Raw genomic sequence first — 16,416 nt, forward strand, 5'->3', positions numbered from 1 at the left:
TCGCGGGCAGCGTCCGCGACCAATCAGCACAGTAGTGTTTAACTTTGGCCGCAAGATCAGTGATTGGTCGCGGGCCAAGTCGGCGACCAATCACCGATTTGTGCGGCAGATTTAAATAGCGACCGCGACCAATTGGATGTCAGCGCCGCTCCCCGGTCCTCCGTTCACACCCTAGCCGCATGGATGTCAGCACCGCTGCCTGTGCGGATACTTCCGCTCCGAGAACCCGGGACATGAGCGAGCGCTCGCAGCAGAAGTATCCTGACCCGCAGCGCCGCTCCCCGGTCCTCCCTTCACACCCTAGCCGCTGATGTCCCCACAGTATCCGCATGGTGTTACAAAGGTCCGGACATTTGTGTTAAAAATCGGTGATTGGTCGCTGGCGCTGCCCGCGACCAATCACCGAGTTGGGCGCCAAATTTAAATATCGGCCGCGACCAATCACCGATCTTGGCTCCACATTTAAACACCGCTGTACTGATTGGTCGCGGACGCTATTTAAATGTGCCGCCAAAATCGGTGATTGGTCGCGCCCAGCGTCGGCGACCAATCAGCACAGCGGTGTTTAAATGTGGAGCCAAGATCGGTGATTGGTCGCGGCCGATATTTAAATTTGGCGCCCAAATCGGTGATTGGTCGCGGGCAGCGTCCGCGACCAATCAGCACAGTAGTGTTTAACTTTGGCCGCAAGATCAGTGATTGGTCGCGGGCCAAGTCGGCGACCAATCACCGATTTGTGCGGCAGATTTAAATAGCGGCCGCGACCAATTGGATGTCAGCGCCGCTCCCCGGTCCTCCGTTCACACCCTAGCCGCATGGATGTCAGCACCGCTGCCTGTGCGGATACTTCCGCTCCGAGAACTCGGGACATGAGCGAGCGCTCGCAGCAGAAGTATCCTGACCCGCAGCGCCGCTCCCCGGTCCTCCCTTCACACCCTAGCCACTGATGTCCCCACAGTATCCGCATGGTGTTACAAAGGTCCGGACATTTGTGTTAAAAATCGGTGATTGGTCGCTGGCGCTGCCCGCGACCAATCACTGATTTGACCGGGGAGCGGCGCTGACATCCAATTGGTCGCGGCCGCTATTTAAATTTAAATGTGGCGCCAAAATCGGTGATTGGTCGCGCCCAGCGTCGGCGACTAATCAGCACAGCGGTGTTTAAATGTGGAGCCAAGATCGGTGATTGGTCGCGGCCGATATTTAAATTTGGCGCCCAAATCGGTGATTGGTCGCGACCAATCAGCGATTTTTAACACAAATGTCCAGACCTTTGGAACACCATGCAGATACTGTGGGGACATCAGCGGCTAGGGTGTGAAGGGAGGACCGGGGAGCAGCGCTGCGGGTCGGGATACTTCTGCTCCGAGCGCCCGCTCATGTCCCGGGTTCTCGCAGCGGAAGTAGCCGCACAGGCAGCGGCGCTCCCCGGTCCTCACTAATACGATTCCGCTCCCCGCTCCTCACCAATACGATTCGCTGATTGGTCGCGCTCTCCACACCCGACCAATCAGTGATCTTGGCGCTAAAGTTAAACAACGCTCTGTTGATTGGTCGCGGCCGCTGCCCGCAACCAATCACCGATTTGGGCGCCACATTTAAATAGCGGCCGCGACCAATCACCGATCTTGCCGCCACATTTAAACACTGCTGTGCTGATTGGACGCGTCCAATCAGCGAGATTGGCGCCAAATTTAAACAACGCTCTGCTGATTGGTTGCGGACTCCAGCCGCGACCAATCTGCGTTTTTTGTGCCAAATTTAAACAACTCTCTGCTGATTGGTCACGATCGCCGGCCGCGACCAATCAGCAGCATTGGGGCCAAATGTAAACCCCGCTCTGCTGATTGGTCGCGGTCGCCGGCCGCGACCCATCAGCATTATTGGTGCCAAATTTAAACCCTGCTCTGCTGATTGGTCGCGGCCGCCAGCCACGAACAATCAGCGAGATTGGCGCCAAATTTAAACACCGCTCTGCTGATTGGTCGCGGTTGTCGGCCGTGACCAATCAGCAGTATTGGCGCCAAATTTAAACCTCACTCTGCTGATTGGTCGCAACCACCGGCCGCGACCAATCTGCGCTTTTTGTGCCAAATTTAAACACCGCTCTGCTGATTGGTCGCGGCCGCCAGCCACGAACAATCAGCGAGATTGGCGCCAAATTTAAACACCGCTCTGCTGATTGGTCGCGGTTGTCGGCCGTGACCAATCAGCACTATTGTCGCCAAATTTAAACACCTCATTGCTGATTGGTTGTGGTCGCGACTAATCAGCGATTTTGGTGCCAAATTTAAACACCGCACTGCTGATTGGTCGCGGCCGCCATCCGCGACCAATCAGCGAGATTGGCGCCAAATTTAAACAACGCTCTGCTGATTGGTCGCGGTCACCGGCCTCGACCAATCAGCGATTTTGGCGCCAAATTTAAACAATGCTCTGCTGTTTGGTCGCGGCCGGCGACCAATCAGCGATTTTGGCGCCAAATTTAAACCCCGCTCAGCATCGCTCTGCTGATTGGTCGCGGTCTGCGGCCGCGACCAGTCAGCAGTATTGCGGCCAAATTTAAACAACGCTCTGCTGATTGGTCGCGACTAATCAGCGATTTTGGTGCCAAATTTAAACACGCTCTCCAGTCCTCACTAACACGGTTCGCTGATTGGTCGCGGCCGCCGCCCGAAACCAATCATCGATATTGCAGCCAAATTTAAACACCGCTTTGCTGATTGGTCGCAGTTGCCGAATGCGACCAATCAGCGATTTTGGCGCCAAATTTATACACAGTTCTGCTGATTGCACCCGGTCGGCCGCATACCTATTCTAGAATACCCGATACATTAGAATCGGGCCACCATCTAGTATATATATATTAGAACAAAGTTATGCCAATGCTTTATTGATGTCATAATAACACTGTTTTTGGTATAAATTGGGTAAACTTCAAAGTGTAAAAGGAGCTTAGTCTAAAGACCCCATACACTTTAGATAACTTTTGGCCGATCGTTTGGCTAGCAGCTGTCTCGTCTGACTCCCCTGTACACATTAGACTGTCAGGCAAACCTGTCGATATTGGAGGGTTCGGCCAACTTTAGTCTAATGTGTATGGGGGCATTTACATATTGGCTATTTGGAAGTACCTTATTTCTAATGTTGAACTCATTGTTCTAAAATGAAATGTTTATTTAACTGTGTCATATAATCTCAATAAAGAAGTCCTGGGAAATATTTATCCTCTGCCTTCTCGTCTCTGTGTGAAAACCTCTTTGGAAGTTTTACAAGAATGTCTGTTTTGGTTGCAGGAGGTGAACGCTCTCGAATGTGAGATCCAGCTGCTGAAGATTCATAGACATGAAAGAATAGTTCAGTACTATGGCTGTTTGCGGGACCCTACTGAGAAGAAGCTCTCCATATTTGTGGAGTACATGCCAGGGGTGAGCTGGTCACTACTAAAATTGCAAACCTCTAGTGTCAAACAAGGGTTTAATGGGCCAACCAGACGAAATGATTCCAGGGGCCCATTTTGACTTATACAAAACACGTCATATCCTCTTTTACTTGCATCGTAAACTTTGTTGTTCTCATATCGTCCGTAATGACAAATGGCTCATTTATGAATCAGATTATAAGAAATTGATCCTAATTGTTGACCTAACTCCAGTCAACTCTAAATAGGATTGTCTTCTCCAAGCCCCATTATTTTGTCAAAAATTAAACCCACCAGAGAATCCTCTGGTATGTCGATGGGCTAGTTTGATCCTTTTGGACTGCATTAGACGCATAAATGGGAAAACCTCAGATTTTTTTGGGGGGGAGGAAACAATCAGAAGATGCATTGACTAGAAAAATTCAATTTATTGAGTTTTGGGAAATGTTTCTCTACTCATTAGGTTTATGTCATGTGAAAATGGAAACCTGCTTATGTGGTCGATCACATGCTGAACTTCAAAGACACATATTTTCCAAACAATGATTACTAAACTGCTACTCTATAAAACTGCAATATTCATGAGCTAGATCCAAAGAAAACAAACTGGATGCTGAAGATCCCACCAGTAACCTGGTGATTAGGGAGTCAGGGTCACTATAGACAGTAGTATTGTTTAGATCGTCACTCAATATTACGTGAATAAGATAAAAAATCCTTTAAAAGCATAGTTTTACTATCTGAAATATTCTTTATTTGAATTATTGCATATTTTTATATGATATTTACTTTCCTCGTTATTCTATTCTTCTATAGGGTTCTATTAAGGATCAACTAAAAGCATACGGTGCACTAACGGAAAATGTTACCCGGCGATATACACGACAGATTCTTCAAGGAGTTTCATACTTACATAGCAATATGATTGTACATAGAGATATTAAAGGTGAGTGTCTTGCTCACAATTTTGGATTCTACTTACAGTGCCAGTAAACAGATGGGTAATCAGGAAAAAGAGCACTTGGGAGTCCAATTCTCTAGGGATGTTGTAGAATGTCCAAAAAGTACAAGGGTACAGCTTGCGATGCACTGATCTTTGTGTTCTTGAATAATTTCAAGTGTTACTTTACTCACTGTTCCCAATAAAAGACATGACCAGTACAACTTTGTATGTGTTATTAGTTCAGTTAGATGGATATCTGTAAATGGGATTTCGATAAAAATCGGACCACATTTTACTAGTAGACAGAGGGAAATCTATGTAATTCCAAAGGTTTCACTAGCTTTTTTTAGCATTTTTAAAAGCTACACCCTCATTTGTATCTTTATATTGCATGTATTATGTGAAAAAAAATATGTAATTATTTACATTTTATTTTATTTTTTTTTACCCATATTCCTTCTCTAGCTTGAAAACTGCTTGATGCTGTTCAGTTTCAATGAAGAAAGCCAAGCTTTCCACCGACTCAGTCTTCAGCCCCTTCTCTTGAACAAGGATTTAAGCTACAATATGTTCATATTAAATAAAATCAGAATTGAGCTTAGATCCTTAGAATACAGGATGGACTGAGCCGAGGGAGTCCATCTGTCTGGCTATGACACTGAATGGCATAGAGCTGCTTGCAGTGTGTTGTAATGCATACAAGCTACAGAATCAAAACAAATCAAATTCTTTAATTAGATTCAACTGTAGGAATGTTTTTTTTTTCTTCATAACACTTCCAATGCAATAAAGATAAAAAGTATGCAAAGATGTTCGGAATCTTTAAAGAGGACCTGTCACTGGGTCAAATTTGGCCAGTTTATATTCCCGCTGCTCTCCTGAGTATCCTGGTTTTTTTTTGTTTCCAAAATCCTCCATACGGTTTCAGAGATATGGGCACTTATTTGGTGCTACTTTTTATGGTCTTAACAAAGGGGACAATGCTCAAAGGGTAATTAGGCAGACCAGCCTAAAGACCTAAATACACCCCCCAGAGACTCCAGTGAGCCACGCCCTTTTGGTAAAGACCATAAAAATTTAGCACTAGATAAATAGGCCAATATCTCTGGAACCATGTGGCAAACGGATAGCTCAGGAGAGCAGCGGGAATAAAATAAGAGGAAAAACTGATCACTTTGACCTAATAATTGGTCCACTTTAACAATATTACTGTTTGAAGGAAAATAGGGAATTTGGATCACTAACAAACAAATCTCTGATTTGGTGAAATACAGTGCCTACAAGTAGTATTCAACCCCCTGCAGATTTAGCTGGTTGACACATGCGGAATTAACTTGGCATTGTGACATTTGTACTGTAGATCAGCCTGGAAGTGGGAAATGCACTGCAGCAAATTTTTTTTTTTTTTTTTTTTTTTAAAACGTAAAAAGTTAATTCAGAGTGTCATTTATTATTCAACCCCTCAAACCACAATAATTCTGTTTGGTCCCCCTAAAGTATTAAGAAGTAGTTCAGGCACCAAGAATAATGAGCTTCACATGTGTGGATTAAAGATCTCTTTTGCCAGCCTTTTCTGACTATTTAAGACCCTCCCCAAACTTGTGAACAGCACTCAGACATGGTCAACATGGGAAAGACAAAGGAGCATTCCAAGGCCATCAGAGACAAGATCGTGGAGGGTCACAAGGCTGGCAAGGGGTACAAAACCCTTTCCAAGGAGTTGGGCCTACCTGTCTCCACTGTTGGGAGCATCATCCGTAAGTGGAAGGCTTATGGAACTACTGTTAGCCTTCCACGGCCAGGACAGCCTTTGAAAGTGTCCTCCCGTGCCGAGGCCAGGCTTGTCCGAAGAGTCAAGGCTAACCCAAGGACAACAAGGAAGAAGCTCCGGGAAGATCTCATGGCAGTGGGGACATTGGTTTCAGTCAATACCATAAGTAACGTACTCCACCGCAATGGTCTCTGTTCCAGACGAGCCCGTAAGGTACCTTTACTTTCAAAGCGTCATGTCAAGGCTCGTCTACAGTTTGCTCATGATCACTTGGAGGACTCTGAGACAGACTGGTTCAAGGTTCTATGGTCTGATGAGACCAAGATCGAGATCTTTGGTGCCAACCACACACGTGACGTTTGGAGACTGGATGGCACTGCATACGACCCCAAGAATACCATCCCTACAGTCAAGCATGGTGGTGGCAGCATCATGCTGTGGGGCTGTTTCTCAGCCAAGGGGCCTGGCCATCTGGTCCGCATCCATGGGAAGATGGATAGCACGGCTTACCTGGAGATTTTGGCCAAGAACCTCCGCTCCTCCATCAAGGATCTTAAGATGGGTCGTAATTTCATCTTCCAACAAGACAATGACCCAAAGCACACAGCCAAGAAAACCAAGGCCTGGTTCAAGAGGGAAAAAGTCAAGGTGTTGGAGTGGTCTAGTCAGTCTCCTGACCTTAACCCAATTGAAAAGTTGTGGAAGGAACTCAAGAATAAAGTCCACATGAGACACCCAAAGAACCTAGATAACTTGGAGAAGATCTGCATGGAGGAGTGGGCCAAGATAACTCCACAGACCTGTGCCGGCCTGATCAGGTCTTATAAAAGACGATTATTAGCTGTAATTGCAAACAAGGGTTATTCCACAAAATATTAAACATAGGGGTTGTATAATAATTGACCCACACTTTTATGTTTAAAATTTAATAAAATTCAACTGAGCAACATAACTTTTTGGTTTGTAAGATTTATGCTTCTGTTCATAAAACCTACTCTCGTTTGCAGTTTGAAGGCTCTAACTTATTTGCATCTTATCAAACCAGCTAAATCTGCAGGGGGTTGAATACTACTTGTAGGCACTGTATGTTATAAAATTAATCAGAATTTAGGAACAAATAAATTATAGAATGTTTACTGTTGAACATTAACATGAAATGAATAAAGAAATACAGCAATAATTTAATGCACAATTTTTCACTACTGTATATCTTATCAGAATTGGAGGAGAAGCAATTCTGGGGGAAATTGCGACGAATGTGAATTTCTTGAAGCATTCCTGCTTTGTTAAATATATAGACTGCTATGAATGCAAGCCAGTATTACACTAATAGACTGGGTTACTGATATCCCCTACAGGGCTCTGCACGTTTATCAGAATTTCTTTTGCCCATTATGTAACAAAGTAATCATTATTAGTGCGTTATTATTAATTATCTACAGTTTAACAGGTTGCAGTAGTAAATAGATAATTTTATAATATCCACTATAACCAAAAGGAGATTTGGAGTTAGAGTAGAAACACAGTATATGATGAGATACAAGAAGCTGTTGCAGACAAGAAGTGACAGATACCACAGGAAGGCTGAGCTCGTGAGATAAAATTCTGGCTCGCTGGCGGTGTTGATCTATGGCATCTTGCCTGGTTGTTTCCTGCCTCTCCAAAGCGTGTACTCGCGTATAACAATGCAAGAGACTGGATTATCTTCAGAGCCATTTATCATACAGATGTTTTATCCATTGTTTGCAGGTGCCAACATTTTAAGAGACTCAGCTGGGAACGTAAAACTTGGTGACTTTGGGGCCAGCAAACGCATCCAAACCATCTGTATGTCTGGGACCGGAATTAAATCTGTGACAGGGACCCCATACTGGATGAGTCCAGAGGTGATCAGTGGAGAAGGATATGGGAGGAAAGCGGATGTGTGGTAGGTATTGCAGATAAATCCCAGATGAGAGATTTATGTAAGTAATGTGAGAATTGGGCTCCTAATTAAGATCAGTGTGTCCACACAGGAGAAATGTGCAACTGACATATATTTACATAGACAGACCCCATACACCACAAGAAAAACAAATCTATATAAATGCCAATTAAAATATCATGAGGCATATACTTCATGTGCTATGTGTCTCCGCAGAAGCTACTAAACGATCCTCTATCTGTGGTGTTCTGCTGCTGAAATCCGGCTGCTGCGGGAGCAGATATCAGATGATCGGTAGGAGGGCCGGGTGTCAGAACCCTACTAATCTTATATTGATTATCTATCCGGGAGATAGGTCATAAATACTTTAGTCCTTGGGAACCCTTTTAAATAATAACTTAATGTCACAAATGTCACAAAAAGTTTTCTTAATTTGTAGCTGTGCAAAACTTTTGCAACTTTTGGTGCCTTTATGCCAGTTCTGGCTACTCTTATCTATCAGGAGGCAGAGCTAAGTGTGACTGTCCAGCTCCCCATAATTTACACCACAAAGATGTCATACATTATGATAAATGTACTCCGGTCCCTGACTGAAGTACATTCTTTGCAGTGGCACATAGCAGCAAGAAGATGAACCAGATTCATAAAAGGGAACCTTTCAAGGGGATTTACCCCCTGTAATGTATTATGAGTAACATTGTTAATTATCTCTTTATTATACCCTGACTAGTCCTGGAGCACCGTCACAGCGGTGTGATGGACAAATCAGCATGAGCAGGAAGGAGGAGAAGTCCCTCTCTTTGCCCACACTGGTTTGTCAGTTGCACTGCTGTCGTTGGGATACAAGCAAAGTGCAGGGATGATTGACAGCGGTCTCGGACTAGTCCAGGTATAATAAAGCATAATTAAAAATGTTATTAGGAGGCTGATAAAGCGCTCCTTATAGGTACCCTTTAAAAGAGGCACGCCTCTTAATGAATGTGGTGCATACTAGTCCTGCACTGCCAGTGTGGGCCAGAGAATCCACTGAGGTCAAATGACAACTATCAGAATTTATCAAATGTAACAGATCTGGTAACAGAACCATTATTTTATGTGCTTATATTTGCTGCGTTAGCAAGAAGTAGGGGACAGAATAAAGGGAATCTGTCAGTAGGTTTTTGCTATGGAATCTGAAAACTGCATGATGTAGGGGCAGAGATCCTGATTCCAGGGATGTGTCACTTACTGGGCTGCGCTGTGCAATTTTGATAGAATTCCTGTTTTTTCTGCTATAGATGTAGCAGTGCTCTGAATGCTGAGCTGTGTATAACCCCGCCCACACCCTTCATTGTGTACTCTACAAGCTACCAGTCAGTGGTGGGAGCGGGGTTACACCAATTAGCTGGACTGCCTGGCATGTGACACCTAGTCCTTTAGTGATAATCTCCTGCTGATAGTACCTTGATTGTATTGAAACTACAGCAAGCTGCTGAGCAAGTGACATATGTCAGGAATCAGGCTCTCTGCTTCTACATTATGCTGCTCTTAGGTTAACCCTAGAACGCATGACCATAAAAATGGGTATTTTCAAAAAAGAGTTGTTATACCGAAAATGCCTGTAACATAAAAATAAATGAACAACTGGAAATGACAAACAACTATATTCCTGAGGAATACCTAGAGTTTCAAAATTCTAACTAAAGTAATCTTGCAGAAAATAGAAAACAATTAACAGGGCGGGCCTGCGAGGCCCCAGGTATGCGTTCTAGGGTTAAATAGCAAAGACCTGCTGTAGGATTTCCTTTAATAAGATTTTGCTAGCAAGTCTATTTGTAAAGTTTTGAGACACCAGCCATTTTGAATTTGAATTATTTCAGACTAATGGATTTATTTTCTGTGTTTTCTGTCTATCGTAAAGGAGTGTCGCCTGCACAGTTGTGGAAATGCTCACAGAGAAACCGCCATGGGCAGAGTATGAAGCGATGGCCGCCATTTTCAAAATTGCTACACAACCAACAAAACCAAAGCTTCCGGACAGTGTTTCAGACTCTTGTAGGGACTTCATGAAACAAATATTTGTGGAAGAAAAAAGGAGGCCCACGGCCGAGGAACTTTTAAGGCATCCTTTTGTTAGTCATAGTATTTAATTTTTTTTTTACTTATCACTGTGGAGAATGTAAGCAAAATGAAGGATTGTGAAATGTACAGAGAAGCCCTGAAAGACACATCCATGTCTCTTCTACTTGCATTCCTCAAGAGGCCAAGCAGATCAGCTCTGGGAAAGTTCATTTCTAGACTTGTCTGCAGCTTCTTAAACACTACTGGAGGAGACCATCTACATACTGCAACAATTAGGAAAAGATCTATTGAGCAATATCCCAGATCCAGAGGAAGGATGGGACTCACCAGAACCATTATGTCCCAAACTATTGTATGTTTTGAATTAAAGTATTTGATAGTAATAATGAAACACTGTTGGTGCCTGTAGAGCTGTGATGAGCAACAGCCATGCCCTAAATTGTGTGCCAACTTCTGGGACCTGTAAGGTTGTGTCTACAGATCCAGTAGGTTCTTTAAGGCCGGCCTCAAGAAATCAAATTTCACAGTCCAGAAACTTGAATACTGCCATTTCCAGACTGGCTGTGGAGTCGGAGTCGGTGGTCATTTTGGTGGAGTTGAAGTCAGTAAAAAATGGACCGACTCCAACTCCTAAAATATATAATAAATTGGGTACAGTAGTACAATGCAGTAAGTGCTGTAATTTTTTTCAGAAGAATCTGGGAAAGTTCTGAAATATCCTATAAGTGTCGGTTCTGTTCCTGCTGCACTTTATGTACACGCTCAGCAGTGTGGAATCGGAGTCAGGGAAATTGAGGAGTCTGAGTCGGTGGTTTGGCTTGCCGACTCCACAGCCCTGTTCCAAACAGGCTTCTAAAATATGAAACATCAAAGAATGAAGCCTACTTATAATAAAATGAGACATATTCACCTGCATTAACCATAAAACCAATAGTCAGTGCCAAGACAGGTAGTGATGACGTCTTGTACTATGGCCATCTGACCAACAACAAAAAAGAACCAGCAGAGTAGCCATAAATCACCAATAAAATTGAAAAGATAGTTTATTGAAAAATACATAATAAAAAATTACCATTAAATACATATGAGTCTAATAAGGAGGAAAAGAGGTGGGGAGCATCAAAAAATCCAATATGCAATGCAACACTCGGCATAAGATAACCTAATTAAACCAGTCTCAATCAATGACTATACCAACACTGGAGATAAAAGGGCTAATCAAGGACTCAAAGAAGATAATATTATTTAAAGAGGATCTGTCCACACTCCTGTAATGTTTAATTCACACACAATAATTCTGGAGCAGATGTTCTAACAACTCTGCATTGTGTCTTCTGGAATCCGGCATATAGCGGCTACGGCCACACTTCTACACACAGCAATCTGGATCTGATGAAGGTTCAGATTCTAGAACCGAAACGTTCTACTTATTTTTTGGCGCAATGTTGAGTCCCGAGAATGATGCTCCACAACTTTTTCATGATGAATATAAGTATTTACTAAAGTAGGTGTAATTGTCAGGAGAACTGACCAGACCTATCTAATAAACGGGGTCTTAGCAAATTCCAAACCCAGATAAGGCAATCATATTAGAGCTGACTTTGTTTACATCTACACAATTCAGTTCCATTGTTCAACTTCAATGTAAGAGCGAAACAACAAAAAAAAATAATGGAGAGCTGAATCTATTATATGAAGGACTCCCATTGAGCCTGAGATACCCCATTAACTTATAATAGGATCTAGGAGGTCCACTGTGGTGTCTGTCATTTTACTAGAGTCGGAGTCGGTGGTTTGGCTTACCGACTCCACAGCCCTGTTCCAAACAGGCTTCTAAAATATGAATCCAAACGTCAAAGAATGAAGCCTACTTATAATAAAATGAGACATATTCATCTGCATTAACCATATTGCATCCACCACTGACTGCTCCAGTAGTCAGTGCCAAGACAGGTAGTGATGACGTCTTGTACTATGGTCATCTGACCAACAACAAAAAAGAACCAGCAGAGTAGCCGTAAATCATCAATAAAATTTAAAAGATAGTTTATTGAAAAATACATAATAAAAAAATTACCATTAAATACATATGAGTCTAATAAGGAGGAAAAGAGGTGGGGAGCATCAAAAAATCCAATATGCAATGCAACATTCAGCATAAGATAACCCTATTAAACCAGTCTCAATCAACCACATATTAATGGAGAAGCCAAGTGGCCATGACCAATAGGTAACACAGAGTTTTGGAGTTTGAGATAATGTTGCTTACCCATAGTGAGGGATAATAGAATGAGCCCACCACGCTGCCCCGACGCACGTTTTGCGTGTAGCTTTCTCAAAGGATACTTTCCGCCGCAGACCACCAGAGCAGCCAATGATGGATTCACAGAGATTAGAGCAAATGAGTATGTATTATTATTAATAATATTAATGATATCATTATCACTGTTGTCCTATAGTTTTCATTGATGTAACATTATGTAATGATCGGAGTTCTTCTTTAAGTTCTTACATTCAATGACTGATGTATCTGTCTTGATAATCATGCGGATACTGCCTCTGTGCTCATCAGGAGCCAGACTAATAAATAATCATTTCTCGAATCAGTGGCAGGAGACAGACTAATAATTTCTGTAGAACACCAATCCCCTCAGTTTAATCACTTAGATTCAGTTTTTCATTTTTTTTAACACAATATATGCACCCCAAAATGGTATTAATAAAAATATAACATATCCCACAAAAAACAAGCCCCAATAGCTACTTTAATTAATAATTTTTGTCTCTCATCAAAACCATAACCAAAGGCTTGATGTTGCTCACCACAGCTTTACTGCTTGAAATACCCATTACCTTGTGATGAAGACAGTTTGTTTTTGATAAAGAGGAAAACTGTTGTTTTTTTTTTTTTTTTACTGCATATCAGATCCTGAAATTGTTTAATACTGAACAGTTAAAGTGGTGGACAAGTAAGTATTTTCAGAAAAAAATAATAAAAAAATATTTAATAGGACACACCACAATGATTCTAATGTAATTTTGACTCTTTCCACCGGGTAAACTTTAAAGGGTTAAAGGGCTTGTCTCATAACATATGACATATGTTGGATATCCATAAGGCCGGTTTTACACATCTGTGTGTTTTAGACCACGAGGCTCGGACTAACTGCAGGTCTCCTAATCCGAACTCAGCAGCTTCATAGGATTTGTGAAACCAGCCCAATGGTAACAGCTAAAATATAACCCATTGTAACATTCAGAGTTTGAGACCCAATCTCCCTCCAAAGCTTTGCTCTGAAAAAGTAGAATGGGATGTATGACTACCATTATGGACTCTTGGAATAATGGATGATAACTCTGAGAATTGATTGCCCCCCATATTGATATAGAAGTTTGTAGATTTTCTAAGCAAAGCTGGTTCCTATCAGAGCGGTAAGGAATGACTATACCAACACTGGAGATAAAAGGGCTAATCAAGGACTCAAACAGGATAATATTATTTAAAGAGGATCTGTCCACACTCCTGTAATGTTTAATTCACACACAATAATTCTGGAGCAGATGTTCTAACAACTCTGGATTGTGTCTTCTGGAATCCGGCATATAGCGGCTACGGCCACACTTCTACACACAGCAATCCGGATCTAATGAAGGTTCAGATTCTAGAACCGAAACGTTCTACTTATTTTTTGGCGCAATGTTGAGTCCCGAGAATGATGCTCCACAACTTTTTCATGATGAATATAAGTATTTACTAAAGTAGGTGTAATTGTCAGGAGAACTGACCAGACCTATCTAATAAACGGGGTCTCAGCAAATTCCAAACCCAGATGAGGCAATCATATTAGAGCTGACTTTGTTTACATCTACACAATTCAGTTCCATTGTTCAACTTCAATGTAAGAGCGAAACAAAAAAAAAAATTAATGGAGAGCCGAATCTATTATATGAAGAACTCCCATTGAGCCTGAGGGACCCCATTAACTTATAATAGGATCTAGGAGGTCCACTGTGGTGTCTGTCATTATACTAGAACAAAAAATAATGCTGCATGCTCGATGATATTTTTCTGTCAAACATAAAGGACTTGGCAATAGTGGAGCCTCCAATATAGATGTGAACACAGCCTAAGGCCGTTTTTTGTCCTAGAACATTCATGGTTCTTGTATAACATTCATGGTTCTTGTACAACATTCATGGTTCTTGTACAACATTTCATGGTTCTTGTACAACATTCATGGTTCTTGTACCACATTCATGGTTCTTGTACCACATTCATGGTTCTTGTACCACATTCATGGTTCTTGTACAACATTCATGGTTCTTGTACCACATTCATGGTTCTTGTACCACATTCATGGTTCTTGTACAACATTCATGGTTCTTGTAACACATTCATGGTTCTTGTACAGATTGTGATATCCAGACAGGGCCACGAGTCTTGTGATCTGGACTCAGCCGTCTCATGTATGTCTCTGAGGCTGCTGAATTCCGGGCAGGAGACCCGCGGTTGGTCTGGACATCATGGTCTGTAGTCAACATCAGCAAAAACCACTCAGATCATCTGGATTCATCAATAATGTAATATGTAAGTGGGCAGCCAGAAACTATTGTCATGTTACCATAGATGATCTTGTTATCAGCATATGAATATTTGTTATCCGTTGTATCAGCTGAAATATTTGTGGGTCTCCGGCTAATGTACAGAATCCACGCTGGTGCCTTAATTTGTTTTATTTCCTGTATTAGCAGTAGTGAATCCTTGTCTTCCATGTTTTCTTTAAAAAAAAAATACTGCCTCCTCTTATTAAATTCTTTAGGTTTTTTCATGAGAATTTACAAGTTTGATTTAAATACTTTGGATGATTGTGAGAGTACCAAAATATACAGTATGTTTACTAATGACTGTGTGCCTGTATACATTAGTGACCACGGTGAATGTTATAATGTAATTCATCATGTACAGGTTGCAAATCCATAGGCTGTAAGATCATTCAGTAATACAATATCTCTTCATTCAGTGTTCTCGTGCTGCCATACTGAAGGTAATGTCGTGTTGAGGGGATGTACCTCTCCCACAAATGCTTCCAGGAGCCAATCATTTTCTCTTGTTTCTTGTACATGTCAAAGTGTCACATGTATTGTAACTGCAATAATATAAAATGTGTTTTTTGCCCAATCATATTTGATATTATAAAAATATTTTGTACAGAATGGTATTTTCTACTTCATCTTTCAGCTTGTTCTCCACTCACATCTGCTTTGGAGGTTACATGGCAGATTTTGCCGAAAACATAGAAGAATATAACACAGCGTGTTGCTCTGTTTTATCTAGTAAAATACAGGACACCATGATGGAAACTTGACAGCCTATATTATAGGCAATGGCTCTGGTGCCGCTGTTCTTATTTATTTATTACGCCAACTGTGGATTAGTTTACATCCACCTAAGGGCTCATTCAGACATCAGTGATTTTTCTCGTATGCAAAATTGGTTCGAGTTTCATCAATGTTTTGGATCAGAGTGTCATCAGAGTTTGGTCAGTGTCAGTTGCCAGATTTTACCATCAGAGTTTGGTCAGTGTCAGTTGCCAGATTTTACCATCTGAGTTTGGCCCGTGTCAGTTGCCAGATTTTACCAACAGAGTTTGGTCCGTGTCAGTTGCCAGATTTTACCATCAAGGTTTGATCAGTGTCAGTTGCCAGATTTTACCATCAGAGTTTGGTCCGTGTCAGTTGCCAGATTTTACCATCAAGGTTTGATCAGTGTCAGTTGCCATATTTTACCATCAGAGTTTGGTCAGTGTCAGTTGCCAGATTTTACCATCAGAGTTTGGTCAGTGTCAGTTGCCAGATTTTACCATCAGAGTTTGGTCAGTGTCAGTTGCCAGATTTTACCATCAGAGTTTGGTCAGTGTCAGTTGCCAGATTTTACCATCACAGTTTGGTCAGTGTCAGTTGCCAGATTTTACCAACAGAGTTTGATCCGTGTCAGTTGCCAGATTTTACCATCAGCGTTTGGTCAGTGTCATTTGTCAGATTTTACCATCAGAGTTTGGTCCGTGTCAGTTGCCAGATTTTACCATCAAGGTTTGATCAGTGTCAGTTGCCAGATTTTACCATCAGCGTTTGGTCAGTGTCATTTGTCAGATTTTACCATCAGAGTTTGGTCCGTGTCAGTTGCCAGATTTTACCATCAAGGTTTGATCAGTGTCAGTTGCCATATTTTACCATCAGAGTTTGGTCAGTGTCAGTTGCCAGATTTTACCATCAGAGTTTGGTCAGTGTCAGTTGCC

At 42.1% G+C, this 16,416-nt stretch overlaps 1 protein-coding gene across 3 annotated transcripts in view; it reads left to right on the forward strand.

Annotated features, from left to right (window-relative positions):
* The window catches only part of LOC141265107 (mitogen-activated protein kinase kinase kinase 3-like), a 165,260-nt gene extending 149,926 nt beyond the window's left edge, over window positions 1–15,334 (forward strand). For all 3 annotated transcript variants that reach the window (XM_073677762.1, XM_073677763.1, XM_073677764.1), the window contains exons 14-17: window positions 3,297–3,428; window positions 4,238–4,367; window positions 7,885–8,062; window positions 9,960–15,334. In XM_073677762.1, coding sequence (XP_073533863.1) covers window positions 3,297–3,428; window positions 4,238–4,367; window positions 7,885–8,062; window positions 9,960–10,188 — 669 coding nt within the window. In that variant the 3' untranslated portion in view covers window positions 10,189–15,334. The remainder of the gene's footprint in view (window positions 1–3,296; window positions 3,429–4,237; window positions 4,368–7,884; window positions 8,063–9,959) is intronic.
* Window positions 15,335–16,416: the final 1,082 nt, after the last annotated feature.

The sequence above is a fragment of the Phyllobates terribilis genome, unplaced genomic scaffold (assembly GCF_046119375.1).
Source record: "Phyllobates terribilis strain yellow unplaced genomic scaffold, ASM4611937v1 Scaffold_4__5_contigs__length_816908805, whole genome shotgun sequence".
Classification (NCBI taxonomy): domain Eukaryota; kingdom Metazoa; phylum Chordata; class Amphibia; order Anura; family Dendrobatidae; genus Phyllobates; species Phyllobates terribilis.